Source organism: Corvus kubaryi, unplaced genomic scaffold, assembly GCF_017639235.1.
Source record: "Corvus kubaryi isolate FWS band 111438036 unplaced genomic scaffold, C.kubaryi_AGA036_p1.0 split2-37374, whole genome shotgun sequence".
Taxonomy (NCBI): domain Eukaryota; kingdom Metazoa; phylum Chordata; class Aves; order Passeriformes; family Corvidae; genus Corvus; species Corvus kubaryi.
In genome coordinates, this window is record NW_024582082.1 from 974,342 (window position 1) to 1,000,865 (window position 26,524).

General features: G+C 44.5%; 1 protein-coding gene across 5 annotated transcripts in view; it reads right to left on the minus strand.

The window, feature by feature from the left end:
• The window catches only part of LOC121658118 (delta-sarcoglycan), a 256,422-nt gene that overhangs the window by 99,515 nt on the left and 130,383 nt on the right, over positions 1 to 26,524 (minus strand). For 3 of the 5 annotated variants that reach the window (XM_042014606.1, XM_042014609.1, XM_042014608.1), the window contains one exon: positions 20,537 to 20,722. In XM_042014606.1, the coding sequence (XP_041870540.1) occupies positions 20,537 to 20,722 (186 nt within the window). The remainder of the gene's footprint in view (positions 1 to 20,536; positions 20,723 to 26,524) is intronic. The other 2 variants (XM_042014610.1, XM_042014611.1) reach the window with 1 other exon arrangement.

The window sequence follows — 26,524 nt, forward strand, 5'->3', positions numbered from 1 at the left end:
TCAAACCAGTCAGGAGTTCCAAAGCCTGCTCCTCAAAGTGCTCAAGCCAGTTTGGATCTCTGCAGCAGGACCAAGAGAAGGAACCACGGTTTGGACATTTCTGCCAGGAGATGAGAGACAAGCAAGGAGTCTTCAAAGGGTGAACTTCTCCCAGATCTCCCAGCTTGTCACTTGTGACCACGGTGTCCCCTCCCTAGGAGCAGTCACCTTGTTAATCCATGCTCCAAATCAACCCACAGCTTATCATGAACTAACTCAACACTCAGTTTTACTCCACCAAATTGGAAAACCTGCTCGTTTTTTTAATTTATAGGCTAGAGGCAGGCATATTAAATAAGATTTACAGTAATTTCCTGAGGACAAGGAAAAAACACTGTGGCTACAGACCTCTCCAGGACGGATGCTGAACAGATGTTTTCAATGCATTTTGCATTTGCATTTTGAACTGAAATTAAAGGGCACAAATCTCTATGGCTTTAAGATCTCTGTCAACAGCTCGTGAATACCAACAAATGGCATCTAATGATACATCAAAATGGGTGATTTTTCTAATTCTCCTTTTTGGGAAATAAGATTTAACCAACTAAACAAAAGAGAGAGAAGTGAAAAAATATCAAATAATAAAATCAAGAACTTAAAACGGGATCTTAAAGTTCCAGCTACAAAGCCTGACAGCCATGCAGAAGTCTGACAGCAGAGATAGGGTTTAATATTCTCTTATGTGAGAGAGCTTTGAATCTCATTTAATTTTATCAGATTTAGAATCATTTGCTAGGGGCCAGACAGCCAACTAGTGTAAATCAGTTGAGCTCCATTAACTTCTACGGAATTACAGTTTCCAATTTGCATCAGCTGAGAACCTTGCTGTTATGCCACTATTATTAGCTGCTATTTATAAAGCAATAATACCTAGAGCAATCATCTTAAACATGTGGCTCAACAGGCTCTCTGGCATTGTCCTGCAGGCACTGGAAGACTCTGCTCCTCCAGGCCATGTTGCCCAGAAGAGCAAATTTTTCTGTGTTGTACTACCTACTCCACAGTCAAACAAATGGACTGCTGAGGATGGAGTCTACTGGTTAATACTGAAATCCAAGCCCAGGTTTGCTATGATTTATAAACGTAATAATTACAGTAATAATGATTACATTTTATTATTGCATTTTATTATACAAAGCCTGTCCCTTCCAAAAAAATCTCATAGTGGTGATATGCAAGGGATTGGGAAGGAGAAAAATGAGCCAGAGAATGACATGAGGTTACACAAAAGGACAGCTCTGGAGCTGCTGGGACAAGGGGAAGTCCTGCACTACCCAGGGTGATGGCTGGGCCACTTGCTTCTCAGGGAGTCAAAACCCCTCCACATTCAAAGCTGTACAGTATGAAGACTACAGAGATCCAAATCCCTGATTTCCTGGAAGTTTCTGAAGTTGACGCATTGCTCTTCTGCAACGCACAGTGAAGGCAGTCCCCAGTCACTGAACCCCCCTTCAGAGACAAACCAGATTTTATTCTGAGGTTTGGCCCACATCAAAGCAATGTGGGAGAATGGACACAGAGATGCTCAGATCTGCTGTGAGAAGGAAGAGGCACACACAGAGAGGAAGAGGCACACAGGGAGACAACAAAGAAGTGATCATTCCCATTAATAAATGCAGCGTGAGGCCCACATCTCATGGGACAATCAGAACTTTGCAGCTTTCCTAATCAAAGCAGCCTCTGTTCACTCCCTGGCTGCCTCCCTTTTTTGAAGCTGAACTTCCCTTAAGTTCAAGAGCTCCAAAAGAGAAATCCTGTGCAGATCTTTCTCTTTTTACTTATGAACTCCTACTCAGTAGACTTCAATCTCACAAAATGCTTCAGCTTACGCAAAGTCTCTCTGAAGCAAACGGGAGTGTTCACACACCTGAAGTGCAGAGCTTGGCTGGATCAGGGTGGCAGCTCCCTTCTCACCAGGCTCTGAGGCACACAGGTTACTGTTAAATATAGCAAGCCCGCTGTTCAATGTGGTTTTTTTCCTCCTGGACTATCCCTCGCTGCCAGGTTTTACAGCAGTGCTGTCCACAAGCTGCCACTGCTTGTCCCCAGTGAGAGACACGGTGGGTGCTGCCAGAGGAGTAAGACAGATCATCTCTGAACACATAAGTATTATGAAAAAGTTTTCCATTAGCACCCAACAACTGTTACTTGCTTCCAGCAAATACCACAGCAGAACATCTTATTCTGCCCCTGTCAATAATGTGGCTGAGTACAAATCCTGAGCTGTTTGCTGCGTTTGTGCTGCTCTCTAGGAGGATGATTGAGAGCTCTGTATAGACTGATCAAGCAACCCATTAATATTTCACAGCTGGGCTCGGGCTGACTGGCAGCAATTATTCCACAGATTACTTTTTCATTTGAAGTGCAGCTGGTCATCCATTACTTTCTCCACGGCTTTGAAGGTCCAATAATTCCAATTATTTTTATCAACAGGAGACAGGTAAACTGGCTCTATGGAAATCTTCCCCGACATGGGCACTGAGTAGGTGACTCAGCCCACCTCCATTACAAATCCACTCCCGAGAGCTGAGATGTTTGTGTACAGTGGCCAACTCCCTGATTTTCCAATCTAGAACACAGTGTGTATTGCTGCTGCAAAAGCCTTCAGCTTATGCTGAAAGTTGGCAGTCACCAAGCTTTCCTTGTGTGCTCTATTACCTTAGACAGGACTGGACCATCAACTGGTTTCCATTAAGGAAGATAATGGTCAAATCTCTAAGTGGCATCCTTCAAAAATAAAGCCTCGCCACAGGGCCACAATGGCCAATCTCATCCCTGAAGGTCATTCAGTCCTGGCAGAACCACGGGATTGAGTTCCTGGAGAGCTGGATGTGGCTGAAGGGACACAAGGGCAACTGTCTCGCCTTGAGGGCACCAGGTGAGATACAAAATCCAGATACTGTGTATATATATACAGTATATATATACAGTATATATATATGTATATATATATATTCTGAGACACAGAATGGTTCTCATCAGGCATCATAGAGGGAATTTTCTGCATTGCTCAGAGGAAAGGAAGCCTCTCAAGCTCTCTCCTTGCATACAGCACCATAGCTTATGCCGGGGAGCTCGAAACCTGCAGCAGCCTGAACACTGAAAATTTTAAGGACAGGAAGGGTTCATCATAAAATTGGCGATCAGATCTAGTCTGCAAGTAAGCATTCAATCTTGGAAACTTTGGCTGGATTGAACCTGACTGCTGATGAGTTATTCTCCCCTGCTTGACTGGAAGGTCACAGACATCCCTGATATTAATGGGCTGGCAGAAGTCAAGGCTCCGTGTGGATGGACTGCTCTCTCCCCATTCCTCATCTGCCGAGAACTTTCTGCTCCACTTGCTCAGCAAGTGGGCACTTTGAATAATGTGGGAAAACACCACTTATGTATTCATAGGGCTCCTCTGTCTCACTGCTGCAGTACTGCCAACTTTGCTTCAGGACAGAATTTTATTCCGCACCTATTTTTCTTAATCTGAAGTCCATTTAAAAGGTCTGCTCTACAAAATGATAGTTCTGGTGCTCACTGCTCTGCTCTAATAGCAGCTACATTTATTTCATTTCAGTGGGAGTGAGATTGCTTCTCTTTGACTCAGTGGGAGGAAAACTTGTGCGATTTTTTTTCAAGCCATTGCCTGAGCATGTGCATTGCAGCAGCCTCTCTTACATTAGGACCAGGCTAATAGTATTAACAAAGTGAGGTTGTAGGGTTCTTCCTTCCCCCATTATTCCCGCCAAAGTCTTTCTTCTCTGCAGTGCCATCCACCAGGGATGAAGGGATGGAATATGTGTGTGAAGTGCATGCTGCTGTCTGTATTTCTCAGCATTCCTTTATGTTCTACTCCCAACACAACTCCACGCTCCACTAGAAACACGGAGGCAGCGAGACTTCAGAGCAAAAGGAAGCCCAAAAGCAGATGCAGAGAGGTACATTTGGGATATTCTCCTCCACAGACTGCACTGCAGCTTCTGCCTCAAGCCTACACTGCTGACAATCCTCAGGACTGTTCCTGCTTCCCCACAGTGTGAGTCTGCACACTCCCACACAGCATCGTGTGCATTCCTCCCCAGAGCAGGGAGGCATCAGCAAATCCCAGCTTTCTGAGCACGTGCTGCATGTTTGTGAATGCTGGACTGGACTTCCCCTCTCAAGGAGCCACCTGCAAGGCTGGAAACCCAACTCTACCCAGGGAGCAGCCCCACCTGGAAGCCAGGCTTCCTTCTGTAAGACACAGATTGTCCCTACACAGTGCATCCATCTGAAACACTTGGAAAACATGACTAAAAGTGTCCTTATTTCGGATCACTGAGTATGAAATACATGCATAATATTCAAGAAAGTTACCAGAAGATAATTGTACTGCTATAATAGCCCATCCTACTGAGCTCCTGAAGGCACACCACAATCCCCCAAGCACAGGAGTACCCCAGTGGTTATCTCTGCATTGCTTCTTTAAAAAAAGAGCAAAAAAGGAGTTCTGGGAGCTGCAGGACACGCCTGCCTCCTGGCCATGCAGGGGGCCTCCCTGGTGATATGCGGACTCTCATGCAGCAAGTCCTACCGAGCACAGCTGCTGCCATCCCAAAATGCCTCCCAGCATCCCAAACCACCTGGCCTGCTCGGATCCCTGCGTTCCCCCTGGGCTCCAGGCAAGGCTTCCCAGGCATGGCCTCGGGCTGAGCTCCCAGACTCACTGTCTGGAAGGGCAACAGGCTTTGCTTTGAGAGCTCTAAATCCCCCGTGTGCCCTGCTCTGTCTGGAGACGCAGGGCAATCAAATATTTAATGTATTGAGCAAGAGAACTCCCTGCTAGGAGGAACAGCAATTAAAGACCTGCTGAATCATCAGATATCAAAGGGGAAGCAACACAGCGGGGAATAGAAACATTCTGGAGGAGCCAGACGTCTGCAATGCACTGGGCCAGGAATTCCCATCAACAGCATCCCAAACAAGCTGGGAACAATGTTTGCTTAAAACCCCCAGTGGGGAGCTGCATCACCAAGAGGGGAAAAACTAAAGGAAAATGGGTATTTTGAAATTTATAAAGAATACGTCTTTTATTCTGCAATAAAAATGACAGAAGATGGCAGTGTTATGGTCCTAGATGCCTGCAAGCTGACTGTGCAGCCCAAGGAGCAATGTGGATATTCTGGAAAACATGCTTTCAGCTTTTTCTGCAAGCAAACTGTGCATGGGCATATGTTTTATTATGGGGCCAGTCCTGGTATTTCTGCTTGGCATTCTTTCCTGCATGTGCTGCTTGCTGGCCCTGAACCAAAGCCCTGGATAAAGGAAGGTGAGTGTGAGTCTGATCCAGGGATCTTCAGGCCACCTCTGATTTTGCCTGAGCAGAAGGCAGTGCGTGCAACTGCTGAATCTGTGTGCTGATAACACTCATGGAAAAGGATTAGAAGGCAAAACTCAATTCCAATAAACTCATCCATGAGTTTAAAAAAGCCAAACTGAACATTAACATCCATGTGAGCAAGGCTGCTGTGAGTACCCAGGTCCCATAAGTGCCTGGTGTGAAGTGACTTGGAATTTTCTGTGATCCCCCTCAGGAGACATTAAAAATCTAAGAAATTGAGAAGTTCCTACAGCTGACAATGCTGAAGGGATTTCTAAAACATAATTGCACATCCTTTCAGATAAACACATGGCATTGCTCACTGGTCAGCAGCACAGGACTGGACAGGAGTCCAAACCTCTCTGATTACTAGACAGATTTGGCACCTTCATTGCTGAAAAACCACACTTAAACTCAAGGAACTGCACAAGCCAGCACAGGACTGGTGCCTTACAACTTATCAGCTGTTCCTTTGGGAAAACACCCTTGAGATCACCAAATGTTTACTTCTCCAAATGTCGTAACAAAAGACAAATAAACTTTCTCTCTGCAATATCCAAAGTGCGATTTAAAAACCACCAGGGCAGGCCAAAGCTGCTGTTCCACTCTGCTCCAGAATTTTCCTCTGCTTCATTCTCCACTAACCTGCCTGGTGTCCTGCAAATATTCCCACAAAATTACCCACCTGTCGAGACAACATCCTGATTCCTCTGCCTGAAGGTCACTCGAATTTGTGTCCCTCACTTGAGGTGCTCAGTTTTGCTAACCTAAAAGCAAAGTGCCCTTTAAGTGTATATCACTTTAGCCCTAAACACTTAATCATTAACAATTTAAAGCCAAAAGGAATTTAAGTGAGTTAGACATCCTGTAATAGGCCTTTTGACTAGGGCCATTAGGAACATTTTGGTTCAGTTGAGCCATAATTTATCATCCTGAATGGAATTTACCTGAAAGGCAGGCAGTGCCTTCAGCTCTTGGAGCTATTCTCTTAAAAAAAAAAAAAAGAAAAAGAAAAAAATCCACTCAGCTTTTATGATTTCCTAAATACCTTAAGGTTATGAATACCAGATAGCTTCCAGCTAGGCATTTACTGTATCTGTAATAGCCAAAACCTATCCAAAACCTCCTGAGGCTAAATACAGAGGAAAGGGAGGAAAAAAAGTAATCATTTTACATTCCAGTGCCTGGTAGGAGAAACCTGCTGGAAGAAGGTTAAAGCAGTGTAGAGTGGTTTACCTCACCAGTTAATTATCACAGCTTGGGCAGTTCCTCACCCAACAGGCAGCTCTGCTGATCAGGGCACCCACAAAAGCAGCAGAGCTACCCTGGAACCTCTGCAGAGCATCCCCCAACACCAATGCACTCCTGGATAGCGACAGTAAATTAAGAAAAGGGCACAGCTTAGCTATTAAACAGCATCAGGGCCATAAAATAAGACATTTCAGCAACCATATGTGATTTTTAGGCTGGTGTCAACTCACAGCGATGCTCCAGTTATTCTGTGGAATAGAAGGTCTGACAGCCTCCATAAACATGGCTCATTTTTATATGGGAAACGTATAAAAATGCTGATGCATTATACTGTTGTATATAAACATGAAAAATAGCAAAGGTAAGCCAGAAAAGGTTTAAGTCCTTCAGAATTTAATAGAAAAAATATCCAACCATCTTTCTGAGTGATTACAGAAAATTACATCCCTATCAAAGAACTGTGAAAGATAACAGAAAGCTGCTGGGATGGACATGTTCTCTGCTTAATTTAGTAGATTTTGAATGTCATTTCTACCAAACTGTAGTCACTCCATTACTCTTAAGTTTTAAAGATTTTTTTTCCTACATAGACAAGTATGGAAAAGATATGAAATACCTGGAATATCACGGTATCCTGCAGTAGTAGGGAGGAGAAGAGAAATCTAGCAGGCAGGAATTGTGCAGCAAGATTGATTTATTTAGTTATTTTACAAACTCTTCTATAGACATTTTTCTTCATAGTCTAGTTGGTCAAAGGATCAGCCACCCCTTGGGGTGATTGACTAAAATCCTAAAATACCCATTGTCAAAATATTTTTCTACTATACCATAAACAAAGGTCTGCAAGGTTGCAGGTGCTCATAGTTCATAGAACTCTGCTAATATCTTCCATGAGAGAGAAAAGTATCCCACGGGACTGGAAAGAAGCAAGGAAAATTCTTGCTAGCAGCAATATTGTATCCACACCTGAAATACTTCTCCAAATTCCAGAATATAAAACTACCATATTCTCACCTGACACTCCTAATACTGGCATGTATTGCTTCTCTCTCTTACCCACAATTAAAAAATGGCACCACATTTCTTTAACAGAAGGTCTGGAGCACCCTGTCACTTCAGCTGCAGAAATCTGGGTACAGCTGGGCTGGCAGGCGTCAGCACAGGAAAAAGATTGTATTGAACAGAGAGGTTCATTCCTTTGATTATAACAAGATGATGTTGAATGCCTGACTTGGCATGGCTGTGAATGACTTTTAGTGGAACTAAGGTCAAGAAAGATGGGAACTTATTAAAAATAAGTACATCAGAGAAAGGGAATATGCACACTCTGTGACTACCACTGACTGCAAGTTTAAAAAAATATCTAATTCACTCATTAAAACTCAACAAAGACACCTCTGATTGGACTCCACATCCATAGGATAAAAAAGGAGGGGCAGAAAAGCAGTGATTGAAATGAAGATCACATCACATCCCTTGAGGTCATCTGTCCCTCATCCCCATGGCACAGACACGACAACTGGCTGCTGCCACGTGCCTGCAGAAAGTGCAGGCAACTGCTCTGCTTCCACTTCCCATCTCTTTAAAGGATTTTCACAGGGAGCTGGCAGCTTTGGTAAGCAATTAGTGTATATTACTAAGACACTTTGCAGGGTTTCTACAAGCCAGAAGGAGCCACGCTGGGAGATCTGCTTTCTGCCCTAAATATAGCAGCGCAAGAAATGAAACGCGAGTGCCAGATTTCAGTGGGATTTCCCAGGGTGAAATGCAGTGCACACATGGCTCATTAGAGACCTTTCAAACAAAAACAAGAGCTACAGATTGCACCAGTGTATTCCCTTCCCAGTGCTGCTGCTGAAAACATTTTGGATGGATAGTGGTCATTTCCCCACCATGGATCTCATCATCTCTCCACACTTGCTCTCAGTGAGCATTTCAGCCAGCACCTCCAACAGGAGCACCAGGGAGAACTGTGACTGAGCAGAGAGTTCAGCCATTTAACTTCACATTTCTTACTGGATGGATGAATTTCAAGAACAGGAAAACATGCAGTGAGGAAAAGGAAAGAGAGCAATGAGCACAACTGATTAGTTTACTCTCATTTACAGGGGTGCAATTGTCCACCATTTCCAGGTTCCTACGCCATGTTTCCAAAGCTGGAAGCCTGCTTCTGCAAGACTTCAGAGCATGGATGTGTATTTTTTTTCCAGCTCTTTCTGCCTGTACAGCTCTCTTGGGTCACTGTATGTGTTCTGTACAGCACAAATCCTCACAGCATCTATGCATTTGTTTTAAACTGACAAATTCAGTAGGTGAGTGAAATCCATTTAACATGTCACCCTGCAGATTACTACCAACCCAAAGCAGTAGTCTCTTTTGTTGACTATGAGAGGGAAAAAAAAATTCCAAAAAACCTCCAAATCAGGTCTGACTCTTCTTTGCAATTGCCCAGATACTGTCCATATTTCAAAGTTTAAATCCCTGTCCTTTGCAGCTGCCTTCTGTTCTTCTCTCACTTATAACTGTGTAACCCCAACTTGATGCCACCCATTTACATCCACATAAGAGGAGAACCGAGACATGAAACAACTGACTGGCCACTCCATGTCTGTTTAGCATAATTTACAGGCAAAACTGGAATAAACTACCTTCCCACCCCGGATTCTGACCCCACCTAGAGAGCACAGATTTTTGCCCTCAAGAGGGAAGGCATTCCCTTGTGCAGATTGCTCCTGTAGGGAAATATCTCAATACCGTGTTGGTGAGTGCAAATTTGTTATGAGCTGCCCTGGCTAGAAGCTGGGAGGCTGGGAAGTGACCACAGTGGTGCTTCTGGGGGAAAGGAGCCAAGGATGCCCCAGCTCCTGCTGCCTCACAGGGCTCCTGACATGGCAAGAACATCAGGGTCTTTATTGGCCTCAGCCTCCCTATACAGAGAATTGTTATTTTAGCCCTGAATATGTAAAAGCTCTTCAATCTCTGCTCAGTATAAAAAGGACTGACAAGGCAAACTGTTCTGCACAAAAGCTTCCTAATAGAAGAAAGGTGTAATGGCAGTAAATGTAGCTCCACTGGGAAGAAGAAAGGAATTACACACATCAGCTTTCTAACATCCAGCCTGCTTCTTGGGCAACGTACAAGGCTGACTCCTTTATGATACTAACAAAGACAAATATCTTTGGTCAATAGGAAACTTCAAATAAAGATGAAATTTGCCTTTCAGTCTATACCTGCTGGTGAACTGAATTGTTCTCCCTTCAGGACAAAGCAGTTCTCTGTAAATCCACCAGATATTTTCACAGCTCAGCCATCAGCTGCTCAGACTGAATTTCCTCCCTTCAACAGGTTCAAGGCTTTGCTGCAAGCCTTCCATCAGTCTCTGTTGATGATATCTCCCTGTAAATAAGTGCTTCATTTGGAAGTGGTTTGTGTGCACAATAATGTAATTAGCAGGAATTCCCTTTCTACTATAGAGAGGAACTAAAGACTGTAAAAGGCATTTGATTTCCTCGTTTCCTAGAACAAAATTCTCTAATGTCTTGTTTTGAAAGATTAGTATTTGTTGTCGGAAACAATACCACCCTATTAAATAATCTGAATCAAAATCAGCACCTACACACATCTATATGACTTGCACCTACACGAAATACAAGTACTTCAGGACTCTGCATAAAGAATTAAAACATTTTTTTTAATTCTTAAAATGAAGAGGTGCACTTTTCCAAGCATGTTTTCTTGCTAAGAAGTTAACAGAGGCAGGTCACAAATGTTTTCATGTGTCTACCTGCAGCTGCAACTTCAAAAAATATGACAAACAACGATGTTACCATTTCTGACAATTCACCTGTAGCCATCTCAGAGGTTACCCTGAAAGATTTCAGTCCATCTAGAGATTTTATGTGTTTCCGTGTACATTAAAGAGAGCCTTAGGGATAATAAAGAGCAGAAATCAGATGCACATTCCTGCTGACTTGTGTGATACCAGGCGTTAATGAACAAGGTGAGAACACAGGAAAGCAGAACACTCTCGTGTTTCTCAACTTTGCTATCTTCAGTTGGAAAGAATAAACAGCAGAAAATGGCCATGTCTGCTGCTACAACATACACACTTTTATTTATGTCATGCCTGTTTGCAGATCCACAATACAAGGAGGGATTTAACAGAGCCAAAGGGTGCAAGCAGAAACATCACTTGCCAGAAGCTGCATGGAAATGCTGATAGTTGTAATTAGGCAGAATTTGTGTAATTGAAGCGCTGCTTGAGCTGGAGGTGCTGGCTTTATCACGAGGTGACAGGCTCCTCTCCCCAGACATGGGACCCTCGGGCACTCCAGAGCCCCCCAGCACCACGGACCTGGGCACTGGCCGGGCACTGCGGGCCCTGGGCAGAGCAGGGCTGGTTCCAAACGCCTGTGCCAGAGTTGGTGGTTTATAAAATGCCACCCCTGCTCTAGGGACACACCCCATGTGCCAGGATGACCAGGGAAAGGTGCTGGCATGAGAAGCATACGCTTTTTGCAGCATTGAAAACTAAGACACACACAGGTGGAGATGCAGGGCAATGTCTAAGATGTTCCCAGCCCCAAAGCTCTCCTGCTGCTCAGCTCTGCACACCTCCAGCTGAGAAAACCCCTCTCCTGTGTTTCACAGGACACACTGAGCCAAAAAGGTGCAGACAGTAATAAGTAAAATACCACTGGAAGTCAAAAATCCTGTACAAAACCAGAAACCATCAGGAGCACTTAGGCAAGAGAGGTGCACCTGCAGCCCTGCATCTGTGTCTGTCAGCACAGCAGCTCAGGAACACGGGCTGTGCCCTTGCACTTCTCAGAAGCACACCACAAACCAGCCTTTGCAGTAATGAAACTTTAATTTGAGCTGGTTAACCCACACTGAAGAATCATTTGTAAGGACCCTCTGTCACCTTAATTGCACAAGGATAAAATAATTTTCAGGGACCCTGTGTGTGGGAGTGAACTCTTCAGGTTTGGGGCTTTTTTTTCTTTTCTTGTGGTGGGATGGAAACTCGAAACACTTCAATTAGAAGCAATTACTGGAGATGTAGAGGCTTCTCTGAGGTTAAGCTGCCCTTCATTTTCCCAAGAGAAGCCTTTAATTAAATGCAAATAATCACAAATTTCATATAGTAAATTGCCATAATTTCTCTGTTAGTTACTGGATCTCATTTAAAAAGGAAAGAAGTGGGCAGTAGCACTGGGTGGATGCAAAGTAATGAGAACTCAAGAGGTTAAGGCTGAATTACCTGTGTGAATCTATTCCTCTTCTCTAAGTCTGTCTGCAACCACATTATTTCAGTGCTAACAGGCTGTCCTTCATGCAAGTGCACTGGAATGTAGTCCCTCAGAAACAGGCCTAAATAGAAAATAATTACCTCAGTCCATCCTGCTGTTGGCCATGGCAGCGGAGGCAGGACAGGTAATGGGGAGGATGCAATTGAAGTGGAAATGGCCAGAACTAAAACTCAAGCTATGATGAATTTGAATGATATATTCAAGCTCATCTCCACGGCAGAGCTCCAGAAGAACAGGCACAGGAAATGGCAGCATGTATTTTATAAATACATCTATCAAATGAGGCATGAGAGTGGAGGAGAGCTAATACAGAGAGAATATTTGCCCCTGCAGGAGGGGAAAGACAGACTCTGCCTGGCACTGGGCTGTAGTTCTGGCCTTGAACTCCTCAGTCATCACAGCATCTGACACTTGCAGAAGGTAACTAAAGTAAATGCACAGCTGTGGGGAGAACAGGGCACTTCCCTTTTTCTTTAGCCAAACACGAGCTCATCCCAGCAAACAGGCAGGACCCAAAGCACAGGAAGGTTTCTGCTCCTCAGCACTTCCCACTTTCCTCAGCCATTCACAGTTCTGAGAGAAAGCCACCTCCCTTCCCTTTCCATGGATTATGCTCCAACAGCGGGGGCTCAGAATGCCAAGAAACACTTTCTGAAAAGCTGATGGCTTTGCAGTTCCAGGATGAGTGGAAGAAGGCATGGAGGCTGCTCCAAGCAGCACCTCAGCCTGAAGGCAGCCATGCAGAACAGGTGCTTCAGAGGAACTGTACTTTTGTTTTAGCAGTGGCTGCTGGGTTTTGAAAGCCTCGAAGGTCATTGCTCTCTGCTGTGCAGAGAGTTCAGGAGGGATGTTGGGAAGCTTAGAAAGAAAAAAAAGAACTCAAGGAACAAGAGAGGCCGCAGTAGAAAACTGACTCTATGGCTCAGCATGGCACGTCATTTCTGTGTGGATTCCCAAATTAAATCATTTCTCCTCCTGCACTGTGAGAATATGGGGAAGGATCAGATTGTAAGCTATTCAGAGGACTAACTGATTATCGGCGTTTCAGCAGCAAGCTTGTTTTTGTTCTTTCGCACATTTATAATAATACCTTTTACATGTTCTCTAAGAGACAAATCTCTCTCTGCTTCAGAACTGCTAGTCTGAAGATCTTTTGTTGGAACTGAGATGAATGCTAATATGAAATATCTTATTTCTTCAGATGAAAGAGCAGCTGAGAACAATCTGCTCTGGAGGGAGGTGGCAGGAGAGAGGATCTGGGATCGAGAGTTTATGACTCGCCCCCTGCACAGCCCATGCCTGCCCTCCTTGCTGCTCCATCTCACACTGAGCAGCTCCTCCTGGGCTCTTAACGCATCCCATCGTGCTCCCCCCATCGCAGCAGGGACCTGGGGCACCAGCAGACAGAGCCCTCTGTGCTCACAGGCAGAAATGCCTGGAAATGAAGCGTTTTTGTATCCCTCTGTTCTTGGAGACATCAAACAAAGACACAATGTATTTTTAACGCAATCAGGTATTTTCCTGCTGTGGATATACAGACGACCAGTTACTGAGTCTCAGCTTGCTTGCTTGCTAGCTAGGAAGTTTGGCCCATACAGCAAGTGTGGCAGATGATGGTTTGCCTGCACACATGCACTGAACTGCAGGTATGAGGACATGGGTATTGCTGAGTTTCCTCCAAATCAGAACTACAAATTACCAAGGGATGTGTCCTGGAGTATTTGGATGTCAGGGCTAAATTCTCTGGTGTCCAGTAGGAAAACAGCACCAATAAAAAAGTTTCTCTGCTATGGGGACATTTATAACATCCTTCACTCCTGGTGAGTAGTAAGTACAGAATTTATGCAGCAGCTTCTTTCGCAGTAGAGATACCAATAAACAAGACTTCTTTGTTCTGCTTCTGAAAAATGCAGTAACTAAATATGTTTGAGATACTCGTTTCTCCTGGATGCGTAGTTCTGTTCAAATGGCTTGAGTAACACCTGAGAAGTGAGAGCTGGAAGCCTGTCCATCAAGATGGAAACACAGTCACATAAACCTCAGTTCCTCGTGAAACCCAACCCAAAATATTTGAGGGGAAAGGGCCATCTGCTATCACAACACTCTGTACACCACAGACTGCCTTGAGCAAAGAGAAAACCCAAAGAATTACCTAAGTGATTGCAGTGCAGCATTTGCAGCTTGGGTTAGTGGCACAAGTAGAGGACTTACTATTTCACTGCTCCTGTTGCTCCCACGGCATTACTGTCAGCATATCCAATGCCATGGCAGCCCTCTGAAAAACTCAATGGTTCAGCAGAGAGTAGAGACAGAGAGGTAAAAACATGGGGACCTTTTGTCACTTTTCAGTAACAAGAATGAAGAAAGCCTTATGTGCTTGTGCTGGCTGAGAAAATGTGGTTATTAGGATAATAAAAATGAAATATTATGAAAGACTGATGTTTCAAAGGTGTAACACTAGAAGAAACTGATGCACTTCAACTCAACAAGCCACCAGTACCAAATCCTTGATGCCCTGGAGAATGCAGCAATGAAGGGGTCAAACTTTCAATAGCTTCACACAGTATCCCATTAAAAGTTACTATATTATTCTAAACTCCAAATGAGTGAAGGCAAAAAAGTACATATATATTTTTTAAGAAGATAAGTAATCCCAGTTGCTTTTCATGCAGAAACAGAAATCCTCCAGGAATGAAATTCGGATCTCTAAAAAGAGTAAAAGAAAAGCATAGCACATTTTATCCTCAACCTAGAAGAAAGCAATTAGAAATTACTGTAAAGAAAACTGCAAGTAAAAAGCATTATGGTGGAGAGCTTGATCCACCGATGTCAGTGCCAAGATTCCTGCTAAATTCCAGCCAGGAAGGATTTCACCCATAGGAACTTCTTCACTTAATAGTACAATCACTCACAGCGCTGCTGGTGTTGTCAGGCCACTACGAGATTAACATCTTTATATCAGAAGATGCAGTCCATGTGAATGAGGAAAGAAGGGAAATACACAAAGCTCTTGGGTCATGCAGGCAGTCTCAGAACAATTACTTGTTCTGTAGAAAGAGCAACATGAATTAGGATGGGAAAATGCACAATTTTGTAATGCATGTGTGTGCAAGAGGTCGAGGGAGAGAAAGAGAACTTCACTCTTTCCTTAATAAGGATATAGTAATATTAATTCTAGCTCCAGCCAATTTTAGCTGAGTGATTACAACTGCACCACAAAGCAGAAGCTGAAACGCTGATCAGAGTTCCCTCCCATGCTGGCCTTACCATTGCACCTAAAGAGACCCCAGAGAAATCATGAAAAGGGAATATAAAGAGCACGGTTTTCTTCTGAGCCAATCTCTGATTTGAAAAAAAAAAAAGAAATTAGAACAAAGTCTCTTCCTTTAAATCATTAATAGAAGAATCCTGCTTGCTAGGGCAACGAGCTTTCCTAACACCAATCCATCTTTACTGCTGTGTTATTACCCCACTGGTTTCCTGTAATTGAAATGTGGCAGGTAGTTTACACACAAGAGGGAGTAATTGTATTGGAAATAACTGTTCATAACCAAATTTTAAAAGCTCATTTTTCCTAGCAACTTTTAATAAAGAAAGCAAGATAATAATGATATTTAGCATTTGTGCCATCTACAGCAGCGTTTTGTCTCTCTAAATTGCCAACATTTCATTCAACGATGCTAAACCAGACCCCTTCAGCTATAAGCAGCCTGAGGCAAAAAATAGGGGAAAAATCTGAACAATTGAAAGAATTTGTTCCTGTTCAATTACAGTAATAAAATATGGCTGAACTTCATGCTAAAGGGTGCAAACCCCATGTGGTTATAGAAGGAGAACCCAGAGGTGGCACGTGCTGTGGTCAGGGACCCCCAGCCTGAGCCTGACTGGGCCAGGAGGGGAAGATGCCCCTCTCTGTACCCCAAGGAAGGTGGACGGGGGTCACTGCCTGCCCCTTCCCACACTGCATTCCCTCGGAGGTGCACACACAGATGGCACAAGCAGCCTGCTCAGGCCCGGAAGCAGCACACGGAGTCACAGAATTATTTAGGTCAGAAATGACCTCTAAGATCACTGAGTCCAACAACTAACCCAGCACTGCCAAGTCCGCCCTAAACCCTGTCTCTAAGCACCACAGCTACACATCTGCAAATACCTCCAGGTATTTGGGTGCTCTCCCAGGCTGGAGGAACACGTTAAGTTCGGCTCATGAAGGGACTCCTGAATACCAAACTGCAGAATGCTGTCTTTACAAAATTCATCTGAAGCCTTTACTTTGGACGATTCTTAGAAGACAATTCTCCAGGAATTTCAAGCCTTGCAGGCTGATTAGGGGGAAGATACTATTTTCCCATTTATTACAGTTTAAAGTCTAGTAGAACCTGCCACTATATGGGACTACAGGATGCCATACGCAAACAGCTCCTGTCTCAAAACAATACAATCCATACAAATCCATACAAAACAAGCAAACAGGAGCTGTGGATAGAAACACCAGGAAAGAGCAAAGGAAAAGCAAAAGGTCCTACATGGTTTGATGGGCAGACAAGTAGGTGGGTGTTTGACATTTAAATGCAGCCACAACAGGACACAGTCCTCATCTCCCCTGTTTGAAGCTCTGCCTGCTGCCTAACAGGCTATAAAGGGGTACTAATGGATGGTGCTTCAGACTCCTAACACCCATTTAAAATACCAGGCATTGTGTGTTACCCTTGTGGAAAGAGGTCAATGCACTGTCATTGCCCATTATCAGAGCTTTCTAGCTTTGGACTGCTTCAAATAAGGATATTGGTTTGCTCTGTTTATGTAAGCACATCTTTTTCTCGTAATACTCAGAAACTAATACAACAGGAAGCTTTTTAAAAAATGTTTTAAGCTCACTAGTAATAGCTGAAATAGAGATCCCCAGCACATCATGGGCGTGCAGCATAAAATATGCATGTGCTAATATGCAGAGTCACGGGCTAGGCTGCTGCTAAAGCATCACTGGCTGCTAGTGCAGGTGGACCAGAAAGAGGAAGGTTGTTAAGAGCTCTCGTTCCAGCTTTATAATTAAGTTGGGACCTACAAATCTGTGCATGGGCAGTGCCCACCTCAGCCAGACTGTGCAGCTGGAGGTTGAGCCTGCCACAGCTGGAGATTATGACCACCACAGCTGGAGGTTTAGACTGCCACAGCTGGAGGCTGAGCCCTCAACCACATTGATGTGACAGCAGGATACAGCCATCACCTCCGTGGGACCTGCAGACTGAGTGGCTCAGTCACACACACAACCCACAGGCATTAACATCACTTCCTCGAGTATGTGCAAACCACAGACCTACTACCAGGCTTGTCCAAGATCTCAATGAAGCAGAGCACTCTGTACCTATATATCATGGGAAAGTTGAGTGCTGGATGGAGGTTTCTACCTCAATTAGGTTAGGCCACCTTCAGGGTGCATCTGGGTTTCAACCAAATTGGTGGCTTTGGTCCAGATTCATTCCGTGGTTTGGCTTAAAAATCCGGGCAGGGTTTAGAGGCAGCAGCCTGCCCGGAGCTTCCTGCAGTCCCAGAGCAGCACAGCCCTGATGTACACAAACAGAGCAAATGGACCTGGCTATGGGAACCAGCTGTGGGACAGGCAGATGACACTGGAGGTCCCCTTTAGGCCTGCTTTTCATACAGCCTGTGCTGGATAAAGGCATTTAAACTAAATTGAGTATCAAACAGTACATGAGAAGTGAATGATTGTGCCAGAGGACAGAGCAGACAGTGACCAGCTGTCCCCACGCAGGTGCGACACTGCTTTGACAGCCCTGTGTAACAGGCAATAGCCACACATACATTTGTTTGAGCCTTGACCGTTCAAATAAAAGCAAAACCTAGAATAAATTAGTGAATCTTGTTAAAAGCCACTGATTGGAAGCTTATGGCTTGATTTCACAGGAGTTCTCTCCTGGAGCACAAGCCAGCAGGGCATACAGAGGGCAGAGAAAGGGAGGTCAGGGCTGGACATGGAAGTGGAGTGGATGGATGCTGCTACAGCAAGCAGGAGGAGGTGCTTTTTTATCCTGAGACTGTCTTGCTTCATCTCCTTCCCCTTCTCCACTCTCCACTCCCCACTATCAGCATTTAAAACACCCCTGAGTTTTCTTGAGCAGGTTTGCTGGGCTCATTAAAATACTGTGAGCACTTATTGGCCATAATGAGCATCATTAAATTCTGGTAAGCGCCAGGACTGTTCTGTGGAGTTGAACAGACTCAGGCTCTGGAAGGAGAGCTCAGGGGTTGGAAGATGCTGGAAATACATTTTCCAGAAGAACAGAAAGACAAACCTTCCTCTCCTTTCTGCTCTGCAAGCACTGGGGTAACTCAGACCTGTTAGGCAGCAGCTATTGCTTACTGACTACTCAGATCATTCCTCTGCCCCAGAAGGACTTCTCAACTCCTCTTATCAGAACAGGAACAAATTAAAGATTCTTCCGTATTTGCATCTGCTCATTTGATAATTTCCCTACATTTGTTATTTAGAGATAAAAGTCTGCCTCTAAAAACTCACTTAGCCAAGTGGTTTTCTCAGCCTCAGGGAATGGCGCAGGAGGGATTGCAGAGCAGGATCCAAAGCAGCTGGCGAGGCTGCAGGAGCAGCAGGAGATCAGGAGATGAATGGGTGCATATTGGGGCAAGACTCACATTTTACATGCCCAGTTCTTGTATTTATTTCCAGTTGGCTGTGCCAGAAACATTCAGTGTGGCCATGCCTACAACCATAAAGCTGCTCCCACTGCAGGACTCAGCACCACCACCTGTGTTTTTATCACCAAATGCTGCTCATCATCCACTAGCATCAGTAGATATGAATTAACTAAGCCGTACACAAATATACTTTATCCTGGAATAATCCCCAGTAATCTGAGGGCAAGTAAGGAAACAGAATCAGACAAGAAATTGAAGATTAGTGCATCCCCCCAAAAGCCAGGCTGTATCCTATTGGTGGGGGGAGAGAGCTGCTGGAAATGGGAAGTTTCTGCACATATCCCTAGGAGACGGCACTCCAGCACCTGGCCTGCAAAAGGCAGTGCATCATGAGAGGGCAGTGATGGAGAAAAGAGCAGAGATGTTCACCTGACTTCCCAAGCAATCTGTAGAGAGCTGACTGACCACCACCAAATAGCAAAAACCCATGGGACCGAAGTTATTAGAAAGAAATAAAGTTGCATTCCTGAAAAGGGATAACTTGAAATTGTTTTGTTTTGTTCTTGGGTTGAGCCCCACACCACTGCCTGTATGATGAGCATATGCCCAACTCTTCCATCCCCTCAGAAACACCTATTTCTCAACTCCATTAATCTAAAGACCATAGATCAGCATGAAATGGGTATCAAAATGGCATCAATTTCACAAGATTAAATAACTGGTCTGGTTAAGCATTAATTGGTCCACTTTGGCCACTCTTTGCCCACTCGCAGGAGCTTTTTGTGGATTACTGCTTCATAATTGCTTGCTCCCTATGCACACATGCACTGCAATCTTCTGCACACCTTGACAGCAACCTGGTTAGAGAAAATGAGCACTACACGTTCCCCTGACACAGCATTTTATTTGCTGGGTACAGGAAGCCAGAGATTGTTTATTCAACTTCTCATGGCCCATTAATAACATAATGCTGGCCACAGCTGTTCAGGACTGCACAAGACCAGAGCAGAGAAAGAAATGCCAAAAGACTTCACACATGCTGCTCATATCAGAGGTGGCTGGGAAGGTCCTTGAAAGTTGTCTAGGGAAGTATAGCTTTACAGCTCCCTCAGGAAGTAAGACCAGGATTAAAGCCTCAAGCTTGATTTCTCCTGAAGACTCAAACAATCTTAAAATTAATAACCTCATCTGAACAAGGTGGCAAGGACGACTTTTGAGGAAGAGGGGACTGATAATTTCATTTTCACTCTGCCTTGCCAAATTACCTACTGACAAACAAGGATTTGCCATATATAAAGGCTCACAAGCTCTGGAAGTGGAAAGCTAACCCTGGCCAGGGAGTCTGTGCAGCAAGGGAGAGCTGCTCCAGGACTGGCATGCACCGAGCACAGCAGTACAAGGATAAGGACATGCTCCACCTAAGTTCCACATCCAGGGAGACACCCTGTAAATTTGATTTCATGAAGCTTCCAGAACTACATTGTTGCAGAAAAAGATGAATTTTCCCAAAGCAAAAAGCAAATCAAGTTTCTTATCTTCCCAGTCATGGAGAAAAAGTCTAAGAAAGGCTCAAACCCATTCCAGTTCAAAATAAGTGCGTTCATTAATTTTAAAACACTTTACAACTGAAAATTGGGAAAGGGTGGTGTATATTGCTTACATAAATACATGTATATATACACATATAGCAGATAAGAGGAATGTGATTTGCAATGCTGAGCTGATTCCTCAGCTTGGCAATGTCCAGCAGAAAGAGAGGATCATTGGGTACATTTGCTCCTCTCTATAAAAGGACTGTCCATGGCAACAAAACACCCCATTACTGAAGCCGTATCTGAAGTCATGCTCAGAAGAAAGACCAGCACCCTCCCTCATCTTCCCCAGACCTTCCAGGGTAACCCCTACTTACAATTGTGAAGTTCATAACCTTCAGAATCCAGATGGTCATAGCAAGGTTCACCAGGATTAAAATCATTAGGAGCAGCACAAAGAAATAGAGGCACCTCTTCCTCCAGCCATAAATCCCCACTTTGTATACCTGGGGTCCTTCCGAGGTCTGCATGGTGCTGCGGTGCGCGTACTGTTCCTGAGGCATCTGAAATGACCACAAAGAGACAACCACGTGTATTCAGGGGCAGGAGAAAGCCAATGATAAAAACTGCTCCTGTCTCTGCCTCTTGGAGGGTTTTGTTTTTTTCAGAGTTTACCAGCTGGGCAGCAGCTCTTTGGATACCTTGGTTATTTTTCCTTCTGCTTGCTGTGCACAGTAACAGACCAAAAGAGAAGCTGATGTGTTAAATGTGTATGAATATACTTATAAATACACGTAGGCACGCTGTCTAAAGGTATCCTATGGAAATCACTCTGGAGTGACTCTCTTCACCGCCCCAGGTTTTGCAAGGCAGGCACTCCAGGGCCTCTAAGGATCCTGAGAGGAAAATTTTGCATGCGTTTGGTAAAAGCAGTTGAGTTCAGCAGTTTGTTTGGAAGATGCAATATGACTTCTCAGAGGTTTCATTTAAAAAAAAACAAACATCTCAAGTAAAATCATTCCTGCCAACCAAAGAAAAAATTGCAAAGGGGAAATGTTTGCCTTTCCCCTTCCAACACGCCAGTCTTGCCTAAGTTTAGTAAACCTGAAGCAAGGTTCTCCAGCTGCCACATCCCTAAACAATTATCCCCAAGTATCTATGCTGGGTGGGAGAGCAAGCTTGGACAACATGGAAGGAGGGAGGGAGGCAGACAGGCAGGCAGTGCCCTACAGTTCCCCATGGTGAGCACCACTCCCACACCCTGGTACCCAGCTGGCTCAGGGCAGTCAGGGATTTTTTGCAGCCAAGGATGCAAAGAGATGAAACCTTTTAAAGGGCATCCCAACCAGCTGGGAGAGGGGTCTGGAGCACAGCCACCCCCTCAGGGGCTGCGTGCACACAGGAGGGGATTGTGGAGGCATTTGCTGCCACAGGAATGAAAGTATTCATGTTCTCACCCTTCATATTCAGGTTGAGGAAAGCCACTTTCACGGGCTTCCCCAGGGATCAGTTTCTTACGTTTTCAGCCTGTTTTCATGCACAGACTGAGGAGATCATCTCTACTAACACAGTCTGCTGAATGTTTTGCATTTTAGACTCTAGACAGGTAAGAAGCCACCAAACATGTTCTTGCACTACTGATTCAATGCCACGAGTGTCTTCCTCAGGGCTGCTGGCACTGATGTTTGTAAGCAGTGAATTACAAAATTTCCATCCCAGGAGGGAACAGTGTGAGCTCCCCTGTGGGAGTGTGATCTGCCAGTCTGGAATGAGGCAGTGGCAGGAATGAGATGCTCGTCACGGAAGGGAGCTGGGTCACCAACAAACACACGGACTTGGAGCAAAGCAGACCTTTTTTCATGCTACAACCATGCCAATCTGTACAAAGGGAGAACGTGAACAACAATGAATTATAGAGTTTCTACTACCTGGGGGAAATTATAACTGCAACTACTGTACAGTCAAGGATTTTATTGCCTAATATTTTAACAGGGTATCCTGGAGAGCACATATTAAATGCAGCCTCTCCCTTGGAGAAAACGAATAAATTGCATTGCTAACCCTCTCAAACTATGGAAGAGGTTTGACCAAGGAGAAACAATATGAAATACCCAGCTAAAAATACCCCTTTATTGCAAAACTTGTTTATTCACTGTATCTCTTTGCTGCTCTCACTGCTTTTTTTCTTTACTTGCAATTTCTAGGATGGAGAAAATAGCATATCCAGCTGGGGCAAAACTTTACAAACATCAAAAGAATTTATAGCAACAGAACACAACCACAAAGAGCAACTTGCATCCATACAGTAGCCTGGTTTTGAGAGTATCTCTAGTTCTGATAAAATATTTAACTCACAGCTGCCCTAACAGAGATAGAGCAACTAAAGTACTACAGCAGGTGTGACAAGCAATACTCAGTAATACAGTATAAATTCACAGCAACAAAATAACATGGCAATTGTAGATAGCATGTTCTTTATATACAAACTCTCACACAGCCACACTTAAGCAATATATGGTTTCTAGCTAGTGTTTCCCCCAAAATGTAAATACTGCCAAAAAAATTGCTCATGTCTGTAGTTCTCCAGGAAGAGAAGACAGAATGATGGACACAGAGTGCTGAGGTGTGTTAAATAAGCAGAATAAGAAGGTCTGCAAGGCAACCACACTTGGAACCAGCTATCCACTATCAATAATCTGTACTGTGTGGGAGGGAGAAGTATGCTAGTCATAATCTACATTTTGGCAACTTTTCCTGACTCAAACAGTAAAAAAAATTAAGGCACCAGAAGAAAAAAGTACTGCTGTGAAAGAATATCCAGTGGCTGCACTTGCTGGTGACACCTCCCCCCTTTCAATTACTGAACTAAGGGGAAAGGCTGCTGCTGCTTAATAGGATTTTTTGCTTCTTCTTTAGGAAAATATTAGGAGCCACCACTTAATTCTGAGACAGTGGAGAAAAGATAATACTGAAACAAATACAGAAATTGGAAAAGAAGCACGCCTTCCAAAGGTCAAACTTCAAAGTGCCTTCCTGACCTGAGAGGGCTTAGAGACACAAGTGCACAGCACTGGATCACCACCAGCGCATGGACAATCCTACCTACAACAGAAAAAAATGCAGCTGCCAAATCTTTGCAATTTAGCCACAGACAACATGACCATGACTACAAAAGTACAGCCTGGAACTTGGGTACTTCTCCAAGGATTTCTTGGTACTGCACAAAAAAAAAAAAAGAAGTAGTAAGTTTTCGCACAAGAGCTGCACACAGAGTCCTTATATACACCAACACTGCAAACAGGGCCTGAGACAAAATCCAGTCCACTTAGAAAAGCTATTCATCCTTTTGCTTTAGCATACCTTAGAGATACAGCCCATGACAAGAAAGATTTGGTTTTTTAAGAGCATTGGGAGAGCCCTGTCACCCCGCCCGCTGATCCGCACAGGCTGCTGGCAGAGTGCTCCTGCAAAGAAGCTTCAGCACTTTCCTTCAGCAGAGTTGAAACCAGGCTCAGCTGAACGGCACCAGAAAGCAGAACTGGCTCAGAGCTTTCAAAGCTCAAGCCAGACCTCACCATTTAGGGCAAATCTTTGCTCCATGCCTCTCTCCCTCCTTCTACCACGTCCTTCTGCCCTGGCAGCAAGTTCCTCACTCAGGGTGTGCAACGCACATTAACAATTCCTCAGGCAGAAAAGTGTTACATGCACAGGGATGAATTAACACCTTTCCCACACAAACACTGGCGCTGTAACGTTGCCTGGCCCCGCTGCCTTTGTAGGCTCAGTGAGGGCCATGAGTAGGGTGAGGTATTACATAAGGAATCAATAATGCTTTTCTGCCGCGGGGGTCTCTTTGATCAGCACTTGAATGATGTGTGTTTAGTAATAGAACAATTTCAAGCTGAAAGAGGATGCAATCCGGGAAGGCAGCTTCTGTCTTATGGGGCCTCTTGAAATTTGCTGCTGGAAATGTCCTGGAGCTCATGGAATCAGCTCACTGCAGCAGGAACGGCCCTGAGCCTTGCACAGCCAACACAGCATCTCCCCTCCCTGCCTGCCTGCACATAACTGAGGTGTTACAGCCTCATCAGAAAAAGCAAGAGCATCTGACCCCAGGCTGACCTGAAGCACGGTGATGGGAACACGTATCCAGAGATGAGAGAGGGGTTCAAATTCCCTCATGTCTTGGACCTACATCTCCCACATCTGTCCTCTCTTTGTGTCTCTATCACCAACATCCTCTTCTCCTTCTCTTTGTTTTCTGAAATAAAAACCTTTTCTTTCAGGCTGAAATGAGGGGGGAAAAAAAAGCTCTAAAAACCTTCAGAGGTGCTCTCTGCCATATCACTGGAAGGCACTGTACTTGTATTCACCAGCTGCAAATCCTCTGCAGATTCATCCTCTTTAATTTCTCTGTCTTTTAAGTGCACAGTATCCACCAGGTTCAAAAGAACAGACATTTCTGGAGCGTGACTGAGAACAAAACCTGGCATGAAGAAGAGTGTTTGGAGCCATCTATCAACAAGACATTTTGCGTCTCTGCTCCCCATAAAACTCTCTCAAGTTTGACACCCCCAGGTCTGTTAATCCACCAGAAGCACGACCCAAAATTGATTTATGGCCCTTCACATGGGTCAGACCACAGCCTGGGTCCCCATAAAAAGGATCAGGCTCTGGAAAATGACTTCTCACTTGCAGCATGGCTCAACTCAGCAAGGGCTGAGTACTGGGGAACAGTCCCCAGGATTAAATACTTGCTGGGATAGTTACAGCACTTTTCTCCAGGACCATCTAAGCCATGAACTTGGCCTCTGTGACTGTTATTGGTGTCCCCAAAGCTCAAATTATTTGCTCTCTGCTTGTCCCTCTTTTCTGTCAACAGTGCCTATCCCTCCATATGGGGAGCAGCTCTTCCATGAGTTGGGAACACCATCACCACGCAGTGCCCATTTCTCGGGTATCACTGCTATCTGATACATGGCCAGAGGGACAAAACGTAAAAAGAAACATCCTAAGGAATGTTCTTTTCTTTTATGAGTAGTTTCTATCAGTGGGGTACACCACATGCCGTGTTATTCAAACATCTGGCCTGATTCTGGCAAACATAAGCACATCAACAAGCTTTTTTTGATCTGTACTCTATCAGGGCATACTCTGCCCAGTCCACTGGAAAACATCTCTCTTCCCTCTCCTATCTTGTGCAAGTTGGACTCAGCACAGGCAGCTGGGGAGACCCTGGGGATTCATCTCCTGGTAAAGCATCTCATTGAGATCCCTCAATGCTCCAGGCTACTCCCCACCTCTAACATCTTGAAAGCTCTCATAATTTCCCCAGCTGTTTGGGCTGGCAGCATTTTGACAACAAATGTGCTTGAAGATAAGTGCAATGCAAGAACCTCAGTTTATAAACCAATAGCTTGGAGCAGATGGACTCAACCAAAAGCTGAATGTGGGACTGTCCTGCCCCTTCTCTGCATTCAAGGAGCACTCACAGTAAAACTCTAAACCTATTAGCATTTGCCAGAACTAACCAAAGTAACAGGCAGCTCCATCTCTGAATACTATTTCCTAAGCTAAAAGTGCTATTTTATTATGCTGCAAGAGTCTGTGAGCAATGTGGTGTCACTACTGCTTCTCTTCTCTGAGAAGAACAGAAACACATCTGCTTTCCCATTTACGACAGTCCCTTCTAAATGTTACACTTTTTAGCTGATAGTCACCTTGTCTCAATACTTTTTTCAGAATTAAGAAGAAAATGGAAAGCTAGCAAGGAAGAAAGTCTCTGCAGTGAGTCCTTTTACATATCAAGCTAGTCAACAGAGAATGTCTTTCACAAAATGCCCCACGATTTGTGGCGATAAATTCACGCTGCATGCAAACACCACACCAGCTTTGCTGCATTCACACGCCGCTTCCTTTGCACCACTCAGATGTTGTGAAGCACTCACAAGCCTCTGTCCATCGGTGCCAAGTTTAGAAAAGCTCTTTCCCACCAGAGTGTCTCAAAGCAGGATGAACAAATATGAGAACTACACCGAAATAGCCAGCAGCAGGTGTGACTGCAGGAGGCTGTGGGGACAGCGAGAGGGATATAATCAACGAGCTCGAATCAGAAAGCAAGCCACAGGAGGTGACACTTTGCAGACTCCTGCCCCAACACACTCTCACCCCACAGCACCAAGAAAGAGCTGTGGCTTGTAGGAATGTGCAAAGCAGGATTGTAATATGGATTTATACGGCTGGAACCCAACCAGCATGGCACAAATGGAGAACTGTGGGCTTAAGCATGTGCCAGGATCCAGAGTGCAGTTTCTGCAGTGATCCTGCTCACAAGTTAAAATTTATTCTGCTGCATCGTCCCTCTG